The following is an 18,444-nucleotide window of genomic DNA, read 5'->3' as shown; positions in this document are numbered from 1 at the left end:
TGCCATCATGAACCGAGAGAGGACGACTACACTAGGCGGTTATATAACGGTGAAGTGCAAAGCTGGGCAGCAAAGCACTCACATGCAACATTACACGATGGATTGCTTGTTAACACCCACGTTTACCATAAGTAACTCCTGAACTTTCAATCCGCCTGAGGCCTCTATGGGAACATTAAGGCTGAATTAAAGCAGACCTTTAAACACAGTGAGCAGTCTCTCACTCACTAAAGGCGCTTGATATTCAAGAAGGAGCACTATTGCCCCCTGTGGTCATTTAATTACAAAGCTGGATGGCTTCCTATGGTTGAAGTAAATCGATAATGGTGGAGAGTAACAGCAAGAACGTACGCAGAATATTATTTATCCGCATTTAATATAGTGAATAAATGTGAAAATCTATTATAGTGGTCAAGAAATTGGACACTGTATCATATACAGTGAGTTTTAAAACGACATTGCTAAAGCTGTAGTCTAATCCCTGCATTGTAGGGTTAAAGAAAAGAAATATTGTGACCTTTGTGTGGAAAAGTACAGATGTGCAGGATTTAATCATGTAAAACAATCATGATTGTTTCAAAACGATCATGTAAAAATAAATACTAGATAGGAGCAGACTGCCAAAGAGGCGAACAAGAGGCACAAATGGACACCTAAGTTGAGTTTTTAAAAATGTTGTTTTGTTTTGGCTGAGAGCACAGTACATTCAATTATCTCCGTTTGTGCTGGTTAAACAAATCAAAGCGGAGGCGCAGGGACATCAGCTCTGTCATCAACATAACATCAATTGTGTGAGAGTGAGCTCAGACATTAGGAGTTATTGATTTCAGTTTTCCTGTTTTCAGTCCTTTATTGTTATAAAGACAGATGAGACACGTGTCAAGAAAATGATCAGCAAGACTGTGTGCAACTAAAAGGGGTCAATGAGGTCAAGCTTGACACAGGATCACTGGAGACACATATTGACAGAAAGACTTTCATTAAATGGGATGTGTGGCAAAGCCTACTGAGTGCACGTTGAACAAAAAGATCATCTTAAACCTGCTTTTTAGTTTGCTACAGGTGAAAGTAAAAATGAGAGGAAATTGAATTATTCTACTGTGATCGAGAAGACAAAGAATCCTGAAGGAATTATCAGCCATGAAAAGCTTTCTGTTAATCCGTCCGACTTCCTTGATGGGGGGGATTGATGAAACTAGAAGAATGTCCTGCAGGAGAAAAAAGAAGATCAATCACATTTTCATTGACAAACCTGCTGTACTTTAAGTGCTAATGACTGTTTGTCCTGCAAGTCACTGCACACTGAACACAACAGGCCAACACACATGCAGGTGAGTTTTTAGAAAATATAATCAAGCCTTAAACTGAGTTTGTATACTGAGTTTGTAAAACTGCAACACTCACTGCTTTGGTATTTTTAAAGATTATAATGTCAACCTGAAAAATTATCCTGACCAAACCTGGGAGCATAATAATTTTTAACCCTTACTACAGTACCACTCAGCAGTGTAAGTCAGAACATGTAACAGTCCCATGGAACAACATCAATCAGAACAACTGCTGAAGGCTGGCAGGAGTCCTACTGCTTTTATAGATGTCCATGACCTGACGACACAGCAACACCACAGAGGCCATTCATGTGTTTGCACATGGCTCACTGGGTCAAGATTTGGGACATGTATGGTGGGATGGGTGTGTGGCAAGCCTGCGTCGCTGCTGAGCAATTGCTACAGCAATAAAGAAACGCAGCCTTGAGGCAATTAACAGATAGAGAAGAAGAGAAATGGCATATTACATACACTGCATACAGTCAAATCTCTGTCCTGCTTTTTCTGGCAATAGCTGAGTTACAGCAAACATAAGGGGAAACAAATGCAGAATAGAGAAACTGTCATGTGCTCAAGAAATAACGCGGCCCAGAAAAAACAAATGGCACAGCAAACATCCTCTCTGAGACGTGCAGTGAGGAAGAGGAGGCTTGAAGGCTTAAGTCCATTACCAAGGTGTTGATGTGGGAGCAGTAGAGTGAGGGCTAGCGCTGAAGAAGGTAGCCTTGTCTGTACAGTGCTGCACTGCCTTCAAACACCTTTCTGTTCACAGTGGGACTGACTGATGCTGACTTAGGGCTGCGTGCACGTGGCCACACACATAAGTGTATTTAATCACAGGAACAACTGATTGCTCTGATTATTATATGATATTATTAGACAAAAAGAAAATAAAAAAATAAGGAGGATTTCTTACACTTCATCTTCATACTCTTTTGGAGGGGACACAGCAATCACAACATCAATCCAGTCCTGAAGGTAAAAATAAAACTTTTATTTTGCATTTGACTGAATCCATAAAGTAAGAATTCAAGCTGCTTTATGGAAACTGAGTGAGCATGTGACAACAAGCACAAATGAGTAATCAAAGTTGATGGGTTTTAACAACAATCAATACAGATCAGTGCTGATTCCTAGCAACTAAGGTAAATAATGTTTATTTGAAAAAAATGGAGCATGACTTTTCTGTGTATTGTCATACCCCTCCACTATTCCAGGCTCGAGCCAGAGAGTTTTGTCCTTCAGTCAATGTGGCATCGATCAGGATCTTCCCATTCACAGCCATAAGTTCATCCCCTGGTACAATTCCACCTACAAACAGTGGCATTACAGACATTTATCAACAAAAAGCATTGATACACAACAGTGGGACTCACACCATAAACATGTTTTCCCCACAGTGATGTAGAGCTGTTGTGGGGCAACGTGCCATAACTGGAGCAGGTGTCATTCACTGGTATCCTTCGCATGCAAGACATATACACAGACACACTAAGTCACATCCATTTATTTATTTCAGTTGAAAGAAGCTTGAAGGTTGGACTGTCCTGCTTTATCACATATGTCTTGTTCCCGCTGAAAATAGTTTAATCATCAAAATAAAAATAAAAAACTGAACTGACTGCTAATATAAGATAACCCACTGCTAGGGTAAAAGGAAATAAGCATATTTCCAAAATGCCAAATTATTCCTTAAACTACAATTCAGAATTGAGACAAAACAACAACAACAAAAAACTGACCATGTTTATCTGCAGCACCACCTTCATATACTGAAGATACAACCAACTTCCCCAAGGGAGAGTCTGCTCCGCCCTCCAGAGCAACGTCAAGCTGTCCAGCCTTAGGAATAATAACACATCCACACCATGAGTCATGTTTCAGAAATATCTCATCCATATGATCATAAGTGAGAGTCCCCTCATCAATACATTGAGCCATTAAAGTGTCTGCTGTCGGTACCTTTTTGATCCTCAGCAATCGCACATCTCGCCCAGCGATCTGATCCGCAGAGAACTGTTAAAGAGAAAAAAGTTCCCACTCTCTAAATAGCTTTAAGTATACCATGTGTATATTTATTACAAGAAGGCTGGTGTTACTGGTATTTACTGTAGTTTACGTCAGGAAACGTATATGTTTGTAAATATTGTCAGTGTTTCTTAATCCAACAGCAGTCACTTCATCTGATTTAACTGGCTACCAGGAGTTAGCTCATTTAAAAATCTAGCTAGCTTCTCTGCTGTAACTGTGTAGGTTTGATGACAATAACAATAATTTATTATTAGGTAGATTTAGAACCTCTGTCTGAATCAAGAAATAAATATAATTAAACTTAGCAAAAGAAACGTCAAATTAGAAATTTGTAGTTCTGACATTTATAAGTGTTATATATAATATATATAATTAACACATGCTGAGCTACAAATAAATTATTTTGAGTTTCCTGCAGCTTTTATTATTGTGTTAATGTTTTGAGGTGTTTTGGGGAAAACATAATTTCCATTGGCTGCCAAGATAACAATTCACCAACACTTTGTGTAACTTCAGGAGCTTTGAGTCAGGCACAGATTACCATTGAGTAGGGATCAAAATCGTCCACATATTTCTGAAACCCCTGAAAGAAAATGAGCATGCAGTGCATTAGTACTGATCAATAAGTCAAACAACGGAATCTCTAAGAAATAACAAAGTGTTTAATAAGTCATTGCATGGTCAGATGGTCAGATTTCCTTTGACAACCAGCTCTATGTTAAAATTTCAATTCTCCCATGAATAAATGGAAACCATGGTCATTAATTCAAAAGGCACAGTGGCTTTTAAACTCTCACACCTCAAATCAGTAATGGCCAGAATAATACACACACACACACACACACACACACACACACACACACACACACACACACACACACACACACACACACACACACACACACAAAATCGTTCTTAATCTTTCCTACACATGACAGGTACTTAATGTCACAGGGAGGGGTAGGAAAGACAAAAAAAAGGTCTCAGAGAGAGGCAATCACATTTATCCAGCTATGGTGACTCACAGAGCTCATTCAACTGCTCATTTCCAGCTGTTAGACTGGAGCTCAACATAAGACATAAAAAATGAATTCATTATATATCATTTTCTTTCTCATGGCTGGGGACAACACCTGAAACTGGACCAAAATAATTGAGGTGAAGTAAAAAAATTAATCTAATTACACGAATGGTTTCTGTCTCCACAGAAAGTGAAGGTAAAGTGAAAGGTAGCGCACACTGTACGAGCACACGCAGAGAGACAGATTCCAATTATAGAGCTGTCCTCAAACCATCCAAACGCCCTGTTTCACTAAAAATCAAAAAGTAATCACTGCGGCTAAACTAAAACACTGATATGTTCACAGTACCATTCTGTGGTTCAGATCAATGAAAGTGCAGTCATGCACAGGCTACAAAGCTGGACCTAACGTGATGTGTCAGAAAGGACATCAAAAGCTTGAAGACTACAGGAAAAGCCATCACAAGTCTCAGTGTGATGTGTGAGCATGACAAAAGCCCTCAAGAATAATAATAGAGTAAGGAAGGTGATGACAGGTAAAGATTACTTGTTTGTTGTTTGATTTAAAAGATGAGTTGAAAGGCACCATCCGTTTCAGCATTTCTGGAGGCTGAAACACAAAACCAGGTAACAACTTTCAGTGGAGATACAAAAACAAAAAACATAGTCCCCAGTTTTATGCTTGAAATACTTTCCATGTGTCATACATTTTAAAGAGTAACTTCAAATGAGCTAGAAAAGCAGTGTTTTACTGGCCTCTGTGGTGGAATAGCTTAATTCTCTCACTTCTGACCACACCCACTGATGGTGATGGGTTTGTGGTCAGTGTGTGACCCTGCTATCCTACACAGCCACACTGTCACGCACAAGCTGCTGCTCACTTCTACATCACTTCAGCAAGGTGAAAAAATAAACTACTGGAGTCACATGACTCCAAACCATACCATGCTATGCTGAGATTAATCTGTTGAATTTTAAAACATTAAAATGACAAAAAAAAAAAAGAGTTTAGATCTAATTCACAAATACCAGTTTTGTGATTTGGACTTTGTCTGCAGTCTAAAACAGTGACAGTATGCACCCTAGGTAAAAACTATATAACTACTCTTTGTGGATATGCTACACAAAATCTCATCTGTTCAGTAGTGATGGCTTGTGATGTCATTTAGTTTGATGTAATTTAATTTTTTCCACTTCAACTTATGAAATACAAGCCCGAAAACTGTATGTCTAAATACCAATATTATTGCATGCTGCATTTTATAGTACGCTTGTTTGTTAGCACAACATATCAGGGTAAAACATATCAGGCGAAAATGAATGATTAAAGTCAAGGTGCCTTTCAGTAAGTTCACCTCCAGCTGCTGCAGTGCTCAGTGGATGGCAGCAGAAATGTGTGACTGCACTGCTGTGCTCTCAGGTGTGAATGTGTGAGCCTCTTAACAAGAGGCAGCGGGTTATTGTAACAGCGTCTGCTTGGCTGACTTCTCCAAGGTAAATGTAGTTTGAAAAATAAACAGCCTGTCCAGCTTGATTACAGATTTTGGACAGGAAGAAAGATAGCTCCCTCGTGTGATCTAACAATAACAAATCAAGTTTCTGTAAAACAGCTGGAGCTGTATAAGACTGTCAGAACGCTTTACGATTCTGTTAAATTAATCCAAAGTTTTATGCATGCGCTGAATTTTTGCAGTGTGGTGCATTTCATACCAGGCCATCAGAACGCAGTGCAGGTCTGTGCTGTTCCAGTCGGTGGTTCTGGGACTGTGGCAGCATGACAGGCTTAGACATGACAGGGGCCGTCTGACGCCTCTGGTTGGGGGGACTAGGAGCTAGTTGCTAGTGAGGAAAGATTGTGTTTCCATGCTACCTCTGAATATAGCTTTATAGTATATAGTATATTTATTTGATAAGCCATTTTTCACCTAAAACTATTTTTTATATACATATATATATATATATATATATATATATATATTTGGTAGAATAAAAAAAAAAAAAAACTTGACATACATTCCTTACAGAAAGAAACTCACCAAAGCTGTGCTTGAAGTGGAAATACGACTGGCATGGGAAGTATTTCTCATTACCTGATTTATAGTGAAAAAAACACAATTTTTCAGCTCCCTGGACACTGCCCAAATACAAACTTACATTTTCTCACAACTTTTCAAAAGCATTCAAAGCATAGCCCACAATGGCAAACAAATAATCCTATAATGTGCTGAAATTATTACCGTAACACACCATGCAACACACTGCTGTGTAACAAACCACACCTAATGGTATCTTTGAATCCATCCCTCTCTGCTGAAAGAAAATGTAAATGACCGCCACATTCAGCCTTGCTAATAAAATGTATCACTCTTTCTTCATGCATATCACGCTGGAATATATAAAATGCATCATGCAAACTTTGATGGAGAATCAAATCCTTTCTAAATAGTTCACACTCAATGCTTGCCAGGTTTCAAGTAAACACTTCTAAACTAAAGCAGTAATGGAAAGAGGACAAACCAGTCCACATCAGGTCTCTCAGAGGTGACAATCTAACCTTCGGACTAGAGGGGTAGGACATTTCACTGGTGTTAGATGAGTAAATCCCTCCTCTGGGAAGGTAGCCTCCTGCTTCCCACTCGCTCCTGCGTTCAGGAGGACTGGGAGGGTTTCGGAAGTGATGGTGATGATGGTACCCACCAAGGGTTCCTACTTGTTCCTGAGAGTGTTGTGGAGGTGGTGGAGGAAGGGGAGGCGGAGGCGGTGGAGGAGGAGGGGGCGGTGGCATGGGAGGCTGCGGAATAGGCTGAGGGGAGGATGGAGGCCGAGATGATTGAGAGGAAGGAGGGTAGTGTGAAGAAGTCGGGTGAGGAAACTGGGGTCGAAGAGGATGAGTGGGGGGTTGTGGGGGAGGCCTACGGCGCTTGGTCAAGGTGGGTGCAGCAGAGGGAGGTTTCCTAGCACTGGGTGGGGTTGGAGGTAGGCGCTGTGCTGAGGGTCGGGAGAGAGGAGGGGAGTAGTTGGATGCAGAAGGATTCAGCTTGGGTGAGGGTGGAGGAAGAGGCAAGGGAGGGGGAAGCTGGTTAGTGCTGGGCTGTGTGGGGGCCAGTCTCTTCAGAGGTCCCCTCAAGCTCTGATCCACCTCATCCAGGTTGATGTCGTCCAGATCAGTGGTGGCCAGGTGAATACCACCGGCAAAACGCTTCACCTTGGGCTCAGAAGCAGGAGAACGCGGAGGGGAGAGCTTAAAATTACAATGAAACGAAAACCGTTTACCTTTTGTTCACATTCATGTTCTGTCCCTGTCAAAATTATAAACAATTACTGGATTACTGGATCTCATATGACACTGAACTTCGACTGCATCGCAGTAACAGTCTGAGGAGCCTTTTTTGAACTTGAAATATACTGAGTGTTCTCCCCAGTATCATTTGACTGTTACATCCTTTTTTAAGTGTAAATATGTAAAATTACAGAAACAAATCACCAATAAACTATAGTGGGGAGAATTGCCTCTTGGATTCTGATCATAGCTTAAAAAGTAATTTGGCCTCTGTCATATAACGTTATTTAGAAAGACAAAGAATTGTGGAGTGCAAGTTTTCACAGAGGAGTTCTCACTCTGTACCTCTGGGGATTCATTCTCCACACAGGAGATCTGCTCCAACCGAGTCTGACAAAGACGCTCCACCCAGTGTTGCACTTTCTCAGACTCCTCTAGGTCCTCTCTCTCTGTCTCTGAAACCTGGTACAGAGTCAGAGCGGGCAGTGTCAGACAACAGCCATCAGTCCGTTACACACTGATGCGCCAGGGCTGCATTTAGGTTCAATCTAAAAGTGCTGAAATCCATAAGATATTGAATTTTCCTTTGCATTACAACGTGCTGTAAACATCAAATGTTAACTAACTACAAATCGACATCACTAAACTTCAAACCCACCCCTTCTTTTTTCATACCTCCTGAACCAGCCTATTAATCTTCAGTTGCTTCTCTCGCTCATACATCTCTTCTTTCTCCTTGGCGAGTTTCAGCTCAAACTCCATCTCCTTCTTGTTTTTCCTCTGCTCCTGCAGCGTGTCTATGTTGGACACTTTCTTCTTTTTCTTCTTCTTGTCTCCTTTCTGAAGTGGCAGCAGTTATACAATATAAAAAGCAGGAGACAGACACCTCTGCCACTCCACACCACACATAAACACTGTGGTTAGTGACACCACACTGTTTACAACCGATACAAACCGCAGTAAAGATCTCTGGTGTAAAATATGTAAACACCACCATGCAACATAAAAACCAGCTAAAGTCCTTTGTGAACACCACACTGAATTCCCACAGCAGACAGTACCTTGCGAATTGACGGCAGTTTCCCCTCATATCGATAAAACCAGCCGAACGCTAAGGATGGAGATCAACACACATCATTTTCACCAGCATGTCAAATCAAAATCAAAGGGTCAGCAAACTCCAAGCAGAGTTTCCATTTGAGAAAAGTCTGTTTGATGTCTGAAAGCCAACTGATGCAATCTGCATGTTAAATGACTGTTTTGCAGGTTGTTGGTGTAATTTTGGCAGCATTTAGTATTAAAAAAAAATGTTAATTGATGTCTATAATAAAAACTTTAGCAGTTGGTTGTCAAAGGAAATCTAGTATTAGCTACGCTGGATCGCTTGAACACTGTCAACAGCTGTGACAATGCACAGCTGAGGCTGCAGACTCACTTTTCTGTCCTGCTCTTCCTCCTCATCTTCTTCGTTTTCTGTATCAACTTGGAGGAGAGGGCATAAAAACCAGCACAGCACACAGAAGCAACAGAAAGACAGAACATGCAGAGAACATTAGGGGAATGAGGTGAATTACTTCTACACCTTTGGTTTCAGAATAAAAGTAAAGAAGTACATTCAGAAGTAAAAGAAGAAACATGCATTTTAAGGAGATGTTAATCACACATCCTTACGAGAGCTCTTGGCTTTTGGAGTCGGGGTGGTTTGGATCTCAGGAGGGGCAGGTGATGGGCTTGGGGTGCGTGGGGTCTTAGCGCTCTTGGACCTATCTTTGGTTCCCCAGTCCTCCTCCCACTCTCTGTTGTGCTTCCTCTCCAGAGCCTCAATCCTACAGGGGTACAGAGGATAACAAACAAGTGAAATATATCAGATATTTTAATTGGTGAAACAACATTAAATTGCTGTTTTATCAACAAAACAGGCCAGCAAATTAATTGAATACTTCTCCATCTCCTTCTTATAACGCTCCTCTTCTTCTGCAGTTTTATGAGATATCTCCATCTTTCTCCTGTTAAACACACATGATAAACAGAGAACATAAAACAATATCCACACAACATGCTGGAGTGCAAGGCTGGGAATGGAGAATAAATGACTTCAATCCAGTTTAAGGCTGCTATTGAGCGTGTCCAACCCTGCAACATATGATATGTAGCCCCATTACTCATCCCTAGATCAAAGCACTGAGAAAATTGAGTGTATCATCTGAAATGCATGAGGAAAAATTTGCAGATGATTGGGTAAACGCTGAAATACAGAACCTGCAATATCAGTGCAGATGTTGTTGACTTTGTTGTTACCATAAATGTATGTTTTGCACAACATATAATCATTTGAGGTTGAGGACTGGTTGAGCTGTTTAAAATTGTGGAGAACTCTGTTTTGCTGTACTGTTGCAGGTATAAGCAGGTCATGCAACACACAGAGAGACATTTGAGGTATTTAAATTAGGATGACAGAAGAGGTGAGATCCACAGAAGAAAAGAAAAGGCATCTGTAAATGCAGAATTTGGCACAGACAGATGATCTCTGAAGCTTTATACAAGGGATCCAGTCTATACAATGAAAAGAAGGATTCCTGGAAAACATCAATGTCAGTCAACACCTTTGTTATTGGCTGATGAGTTTCATCCTCCATGTTGGTACAGTATTCCCCAAGCTGATTACTGGAGCCACTTGAATGTAGTGCATGTTTCTGAGGGCAAATCATGTTCAGCTGTGTGTGACAGATCTGCAAAGACAGCAAGGCTCTTGGACCAATCAGAAAAACTGAGCCTCCCAGCTGAAGGTGGATTAAAAGCTACAGGGGAAAACACTGAGCACAATTTGTGTCAAGCTGTATCAAAATGTCAGCCAATTTCCAAGAACAAATACTTGCTTCTAGTCAGTGAAGTCCACTTAAAGGGGCTTTTAAACCCGTTTTTAAACTAAAGCTAGTGATCTGAGTTTTCAGATGCAGTAATTGGTGGTGCAGCCAGAGGTGAAGCTACTTACCCTGCAGAGCTGCTACCAGAAGCAGAGCTTTTAACCATGTGTTAAATTGCTAAACTTAAGAGGGTATAAATCGAACAATCTGCAAACTAATGAAAAACTAACAACAAAGACGAGATTGAGTCAAGGAGGAGCAGAACTGAAGTTTTTTTGTTTTTTTTTTTGCTGCTGACTCACTGCCTGTCCTTCTCCTGTTGCTCTTTAATGATTTTGTTGGTCTCCAAAGCCACCCTCTTCTGGTGCATCAGCTCCTGCCTCTCCAGCTCCCTCTGGGCCTCCAGTGCAAGACGCTCCTCATCTGTCATAAACAGTTCACTGCCCTGAGAGAGTGACAACAACCAGAGACCATAATCAAGACATCCTGTACAGCAGGGGTCCTCAAAGTTCTCTGGCTCTGGAGACAAGCAGGCAAGTCCAAACCAGTCTCCTGAACCAGGGAGAGAGAAGTTTATTTTTGTCACGTACCATCTTTGAAGCTTCACTCATAACTAATCTAGCAAATAAACAATTGATATAATTAATATATGTGTAGGTATAAAAACATATAATATATAGACTAAGACACTATACAGTATATGTTCCTAATTATTTATTGTTCCCTATCTATTTAAAAACAATACATAGGGGAGGCTAGAGTGTAGTAGTTTTGCTTTGACATAATCAATTTGTCTCTAAGTTACAGTTTTCAATTTCAAACCTATAACAGTGCATGTGAAACATCACAACACCAATAGAAATAAATGCATTAGACAGGCACCAGGGAAAACAATAAATAAGAAGGGACTACTTGTCTCGGAGACACAGTCGTCATCACCGAGTCTCGAGGCAAACAACCTGCCAAGTGACTTGACTGATGATCACCGTTGCTCCTGCAGACAGCCGCACTGAGGCACAGGCTAGCTAATGTGACGTCTAAGTGACAGATTAAACTGTGCAGTGCAGGAATGCAAAGGGAGGCTAAAGACGTTTGTGTTTTATATTCATGACTGATCTCTTAAAATATATTTTCTCATATGTGGTTTCAAAAGTAAATAAACAATGTTTATCCATATCGGAGGTCTTTCCTCATCCAAATATTATTCCATGATCCCATTCACAATATAAGCAATCCTTTGAAATATGCCCCATTTTGTTTTGCCATCACCTCTATGTCAAGATTGTGACTTCAAAAGATCTTTCCTATGAATTTGTTTGTGCTTTATCTATGCTTTATTTTTCCTAACACGATCAAAAACAATATTGCACTATACAAAAGGGAACCATTCAGAGGAACAGCTCTTTACTTTGGCTAAATATTGAAGAAAGGTCCCCACGCAATCTGGGACTACATATTTAAGTTAGAAACCAAGTAGTGGGTATTTTCAAGGTTTAGAATATACATAATATCCCTGAGAAACTGAGCATGGGTGAACGTGAAAAGGAGAAAATTAAGGATTTGGGATAAGTTTTGTAAACATCTTAACAACATGTAAACATCAAGATGTTGTAAACCTCTTTGTAAAAATCTAAACAGTACTTGTCCAAGCTGGGACATATCCAGTACAAGCCTCCTCTTTTGCTGCTGTAGCAGAGAGGTGAAGGGTGCAGAGGGATGCTGAATTAAGCAGCTTGATGGCTGAAACCCATATATCGTGAGAATTAAAGGCTGAAATCCTGCTTTCAGGCACTTTTGTCCAAATGGAGCATGTCAGACCCACTATCTTGTGTTAAACGTCGGTATTAGACCTTTGTGTGATGGGTGTAAACAAAGAAACACTTTCTGTGCGATTCCTGAAATGTGGAATCATGTAAAGAAGTTTGAAAGAGATAATTAGTTAAAACAGGAGAGAAAACCAATTAAAACCTGGTAAATTATGAATGTGACCAAAATGTAAGAGTGTACATATTACTTGTCCAGTAACAAAAGTGGAAATTGAGCAGTGTCATGTCACTTTTAGATGTTTGAAGAATTGAAAACAAAAAAAGAAAAAGATTTTTAATAGATCAGAACATTGTGAACTGGCATGAGTGTCTTTAAATTGAAACACTCAACATACATTATTGATTGTTGTTACATATAACACAGTTTACTTACAGCCCCAGTCAGAACAGTAATAGTCAGACTCCTGCTGCTCTTCAGGACTCTGACAGCCTGGAAGCATATTAACAGAAGGCTTTAAATAATGCAAATGATTTAAAAAATTATATTTAATGAATAATTGCAATTTTAACACTAACCAGACCAAGATCACATTCACAGTGACACCGTTATATGTATTTATCAGGTCGAAATTATCACTAATACTGGTGAATGCTGAAAGTTTTGTTTTTTCCTTCACCCACATTCTGCATGAGCCACTTTGGCAAATAACCAACAGCCCGTGGAGGTTTCACACTCAAAAAACCTGCTGTTTAAACACAACCGGTGGTTCTGTGGCTCAGTGAGTAAAGCACAGAACAAACACTGCCAGAGATGAAGGGTTTAACTTCTATTGACATCATTGGCACAGCTATTACAGATGCCCTAATGGTGCTTTGCATTAAAGGACGAAATGCACAGAACTGACTATGTGTGCAATCATAAAAATGATTGATAAGCACTGAACCTCACCTGCCATTATTACATATGGATAAATAATTAAAGTGAATTCACCTCTTTGTGGTCCACATTGGTGAAATCCACCCCATTCACCTCCACAATCTGGTCTCCAATCTACATTTTGGCAAAAATAAATAAATAAAATAAAAGCAAATGTGGTTCATAGTAGGCAGAAAGTTGAATGTCAATATTTCATAGTGGTGTTTTTGCACAATCACCTCAAGTCCAACTTCTGCAGAAAGGGAGCCTGGCTTGACATTACTGATGTAGATACCAGGTTTCTGGGTTGGGCCACTGGAGATACTTATGCCCATACCCTTGGTACCCACAAGACTAAGAAAAACTTTCTTCTCCTTGATCTCCTTCCCTCCAATGGATGCCAAGCCTGCAACACTGCTTTTTTTCTCCTGTGAAGCACAGGAAGAAAGAATATAAGAAAGAAACATCCATAAACTGGCTGCTCATTTGCTTGAAGAAATAACAAGCTCCATCTCTTACCCCTGATTCTGACACAAACTGGTCAACAAACTGCCACTTCAGTGGTTCATCTGATGAGCTGAAGCAATCAGAAAAATTAAAGTAAACAACAGAGAAATGAGCAGAGCAAAATTTCATTCACAAAAGAATGTGATAGATTAATTATCATACCTTTTTACTGGGATCATGCCCACATCTGCACATATGAAAAAGCGAAAATTAAAATGATAGATGCCAATAAACTGTATTCACTTTAACGCACATCAATTATGCTGCTGTTTTTTATGTCTGACATACGTCTGACTTTGAGTGACACAATGTTCTTCGTCTTGATGAGGCTGATGACCTCCTCATGGATGCAGGAAAGAATGGAGTATCCATTGATGCGGACAATCTCATCACCAACCTATAAATTATTACAGGATGGGACCTTATAGATGACACATTCACTTTCAATCTGTCAGGTCAGATCACAGATTATGTTATTGTTTGCTCAGTAATGCACCTCTGTGTCTGCTGAACCCCCCAGCCACTGTAGCTCTATTGATCGGCATGAGCTATTAATGTGTAGATGTTTTAGCCATTTAGGTGATGGTGTTAGCTGAAGTGAATTAAATTCAAGCAGTCAAGCTTAAATGCATAGATCTCCTTGGTCTTGGTTTGTTAATGACACATACTGTTACATATTTTAAATTAATTAAGCAATTACATGTCTTTATGTACCTATGTAATGTACATCTAGGTGAATATGCACCCCCAGCAGATTGCAAATAATATTGGTATCCTCATTAAAACTAGTAGCATTAATGTTACTATAGGTAACTACTACATTGACAAGTACTCTATATAGATACTGTGTAGCTTTTATATGGTATTTTAACTAACATCATGTAGGGTTTCAAAAATGTATCAAATCTGTAGTCAAATTAAGAAAATAAAAAGGTGAAGACATAACAGTTAACTCGCACACACCTGTAGTCCGACGTTCCCAGCCTGTCCATCTTTGACTATCTGTGATATATACAGACCACAGCCAAACTCCAGCCCTCCGCGAACACTCAGGCCCAGTCCATCACGGTGAGTCTGATCCAAGCGCACCTCTTTGAGCTTCCTACACAATCAAGAAAAACAGACACAAAACAATATGAATGATCCATTTAAAATGTATAAAAGGCAGACCTAGGTGGTGTCACTATGAAAACAAAGACAGTGCAATGCCTTGTACTCACCGGGACCTCTTGGGGGTGAGCAAATCGTACTCCACCTGGTGTTTGAGTGGAATAAGAGGTCGGATGGCATCGAACAGAGGCAAACGCTTTGGTTCATTGATTACCAGCTTCAAGTCCCCGACCAGCACTGGCAAATCCATCGACCTGACAGAGTGAGAGGATGGTAAGTGAGATTATGTATAGTAGAAAAAAGAGGATCTGTACTTGAAACACATGCTGGAGTTACACTAAATGAAGATTAAGGAAAGGAAAAAGGATTTGATATCTGACAATACCTATATGATGTACATATCTACATCACAAAATGTACTTTTAAATTGAAATTACAATGAACTGGGCAGGGGGTGGACAAAAATCTAAAACATCTCAAAATATAATGAAATCTGACACCTCTCTAAAACCAACTGCAGACCTGTCAATACTCTGTACATTTCTTTACTCATTTTTATCTATTACTGTAAACTCTACTATAGCCAAAAACTCCTCCACCAGAAGAGCACTGCACTGTAGAGTTTTGCACCCAAAGGTGCTGATTTTTTAAAGGCTTTTCCACCTTAACAGGAACTAAATCCTGGAGGGAAACAATATTGGTCTTGTTATTAGCATGACCATTATCTACACTTTATAATTATGAATGGTCAGATAAGATACATTTCTTATGCACTTAAGACTAAAATACAGGTTATCATAATTGCCTTTAAAGGCAATCCACAGCTAGAAGATCATTAAAGTCCAATCTTCCATTTCTACTTCAAACCTCCAGTATATAATGATACTATATAAATACTGATGGAGAAAATAATCTCATCTCCTGTCTGTTACAATCCAAAAAGACAAAAGTAACTAGAACAGCAATTACAGAAGCAAAGTAAAAGCTACTGTGTAAAATCTGTCCATCTGGCCTTTACCATGAATTATTAATAGGTGCCATTTCAGCCCTGTTTGGGGATGAGCACAAAAAGAGCTTTTGTGGATAACTGGCCAGGCTTGTCAGAGCGTAGTGGAAACTGATTAGAGGCTTAACCAGAGGCCTCTGTACAAAGATCAACTGAAACCTAGACCTGGATCCAAGTGCACCCCCTCCTCAGTTTTCTATGACCATGATGACAAACACAAATTATTCATTCACAATATCTTGAAACATTTTGTTGGTATAGAAATGAAAAACAACAAAACAAAAAAAGAAAATGCAACCCAGTGAAAAAACACACACTATAACCACACTGAGCAGTGACAGATGGTACTCACTGATGATACATGCGCAGGACATCATATAGGTAATCTTTCTCTGCTTCGTTTTCAATCAGCAACTCCACCTGCAGAAAACCACAAACATATGGAGCCATCCTTCTTGTCACTGCTGAATCACGAAACATTAGCCAAGTAACACACAATATACTTCTTTCTCATGGTCTTGTCCTCAGGCACGAACACTGTGTGTGTGTGTGTGTGTGTGTGTGTGTGTGTGTATAGAAGTCATACAAACCTGATGGCGGCTCAGCTGCAACAAGACAGTTTTGAGGAAACGCTTCGGCCAGTCACTGATATAACACATTTTACTCTTTTTCTGACTACAACTGCCTCAAGCTGAACTGCGAGCCTTACGCCTGACCTGAGTGCTTAATTCATCACAGTGAAAAGTTCGGCACAAACTAAGCTTTGTGGACTGAAGCAGGCGCATTGGGCTGATCTTCTCCAACAATCAAACTACTGGGACGGAATAATGGGTGTGCAGCTGAGGAGAAGCTACAGTGGGAAGGTCAACAGTGTCATCTTACATCTCAAGACAAACAGAGGTGAACATTCACACCCACCATACACACATACACACACTTCTTGAACAGTATTAAGTCAAAACTCCAAAAATAACTCTTAATGAGAGTAGCAGCACATACACGTTTAAACACTTCTGGATCATTTTACATAAGGGTTAAAGCAAAGTCATATCAACTGTAGTTCCATAAATGTAAGACTACAGTACAGGGACCCTGCTGTCAGGGAGTGTGTCACATGGTTTTTATGATCAGCCGCTCCTGCAGACTTTGACACCATAAACCAATCAGATAAAACATCATTATGGAGAAAAATACTACTGTGAAAAACTGTGTTTGGTTTCAAGATTGGGACTCGTTTCAAACTTTATCCTATTACAATGTACACAGATTCAAGCGCATATATAAACCTCCAAATAATCAAGAGGTCTTCTGTTTTAAAAAGCACAGTAAAACTGATGCAAACATGGAAATAAATACCCACAGACACTGACAATGGCAATGTCCCCAAAAGAAACAACGCCTGATTGTCCCATGTAGCCTACTCCTCTCAGCCTCTAATTAAACTTGTAAATTGTCCCATCTCTTCCGCTCAGTTGCTCATCTCTGGCATGGTCTACATTATCTAATGCTAAGGTGCCCTTTGTGAAAAGCCAGCAGCATGGGACCCTGCCTGCCTGTGTGCAGCACAGATGGCTATGTGGTGATCCCTTCATGCTCCGGGGTTGAAAACGCCTGAGCATATCATGTTCCTTTCCTCTGTTGTCGTTTACCCTTTTCTTTTCACAACTTTACCTAATGCTTTAATGTGCCACCACCAAACACAAAACATAGATGACCACAACTTTATAATGTTTTCTTGAGACAGAACAGGTACCAGCCATTCCAAATAAAGAAAGGATGCCCCCTAATAAACTTCCTCTCTATCAGATCAATGGTGGGAACTGTATGATCTCAGAAGATCAACTACTTTATTTGACTGAAAACCCATTAATCTGTTAGCAACTGCATGTATTTTCTATGGGTTTTATACTGTAGATGGGGGTACAACAGTTTTGAAATATATTTTTAACCCCAAGGAAAATACCATAACACTTACATATCTGGTTTAAAAATATGACTTCCGATTTGTCTTTATAAATGAATCGAGAATTTATTTTAACTACTGTTTTGTTTTCATAAGGCTGACGGTCATACTTGTATCAGCTGCGTAACATCCCACAAGGAGACAAGACACCTGAGCCCGTGAGGTGACAGCCAGGTAGACAAAGAGCTTTTTAACAGCTATTTAAGCCATAAAATGTTCGTATCCTACCTTGTGCCTAAATTCCCGTGCAACTTTCCGCTCCATTGTTGAGACCGTAGTACACAGGCCGATGTGAGATCCTTGGGTCGGTGAAGTTTGATGAGACACGATAAGAGTCAGTAGCTACGTCAAGGTAGTAAAATTGCAGCTTCCGGTTAGGATTCGCGTTATAAAATAAGATTTATAAAGGGTAATAAATAGGTTTGGTAATGAATATGGATGGTATATAAAAAGGTGGCCTTGGGTATATATAATTTTTTTGTATTAGATGTTTTCCATACATTTCAAAATCGGGCGTTTTATTTTGAAGGCACAGATATTGAACTTCTATAGAAACTTGCGCGGGTTTAGATAATTAGCCAATATACTTAGACACTTGGTGAGACACTGGAAAACACCTAGATTAGAGGCTCGTGGCATTTTAAATTAAATT

General features: G+C 39.9%; 1 protein-coding gene across 3 annotated transcripts; it reads right to left on the bottom strand.

The window, feature by feature from the left end:
- Positions 1 to 1,084: 1,084 nt before the first annotated feature.
- On the bottom strand, positions 1,085 to 18,126 carry ush1c (Usher syndrome 1C). Of its 3 annotated transcripts, XM_026311714.1 has the most exons (20): positions 18,021 to 18,126; positions 16,182 to 16,249; positions 14,934 to 15,077; positions 14,677 to 14,815; positions 14,002 to 14,110; positions 13,876 to 13,900; positions 13,726 to 13,783; positions 13,446 to 13,634; positions 13,282 to 13,341; positions 12,724 to 12,780; positions 10,827 to 10,969; positions 9,601 to 9,666; positions 9,332 to 9,486; positions 9,096 to 9,142; positions 3,901 to 3,942; positions 3,291 to 3,344; positions 3,071 to 3,170; positions 2,530 to 2,639; positions 2,245 to 2,300; positions 1,085 to 1,208 (listed from the first exon to the last, which is right to left on the bottom strand). In XM_026311714.1, exons 1-20 carry the CDS (start codon positions 18,054 to 18,056, stop codon positions 1,196 to 1,198), a joined length of 1,671 nt encoding a protein of 556 aa, XP_026167499.1. In that variant the 5' UTR covers positions 18,057 to 18,126; the 3' UTR covers positions 1,085 to 1,195. The 3 variants fall into 3 exon arrangements, 1 of the variants encoding a protein (XP_026167499.1); XR_003295956.1 differs by lacking the exons at positions 1,085 to 1,208; positions 2,245 to 2,300; positions 2,530 to 2,639 and having other exon boundaries at positions 3,153 to 3,170; positions 3,859 to 3,942; XR_003295957.1 differs by lacking the exons at positions 1,085 to 1,208; positions 2,245 to 2,300; positions 2,530 to 2,639; ... (1 more) ...; positions 3,291 to 3,344; positions 3,901 to 3,942 and adding exons at positions 6,142 to 6,219; positions 6,417 to 6,470; positions 8,722 to 8,771.
- Positions 18,127 to 18,444: the final 318 nt, after the last annotated feature.

The sequence above is a fragment of the Mastacembelus armatus genome, chromosome 6, assembly GCF_900324485.2.
Source record: "Mastacembelus armatus chromosome 6, fMasArm1.2, whole genome shotgun sequence".
Lineage (NCBI taxonomy): Eukaryota > Metazoa > Chordata > Actinopteri > Synbranchiformes > Mastacembelidae > Mastacembelus > Mastacembelus armatus.
This window is presented reverse-complemented; position numbering and strand designations above follow the sequence as displayed.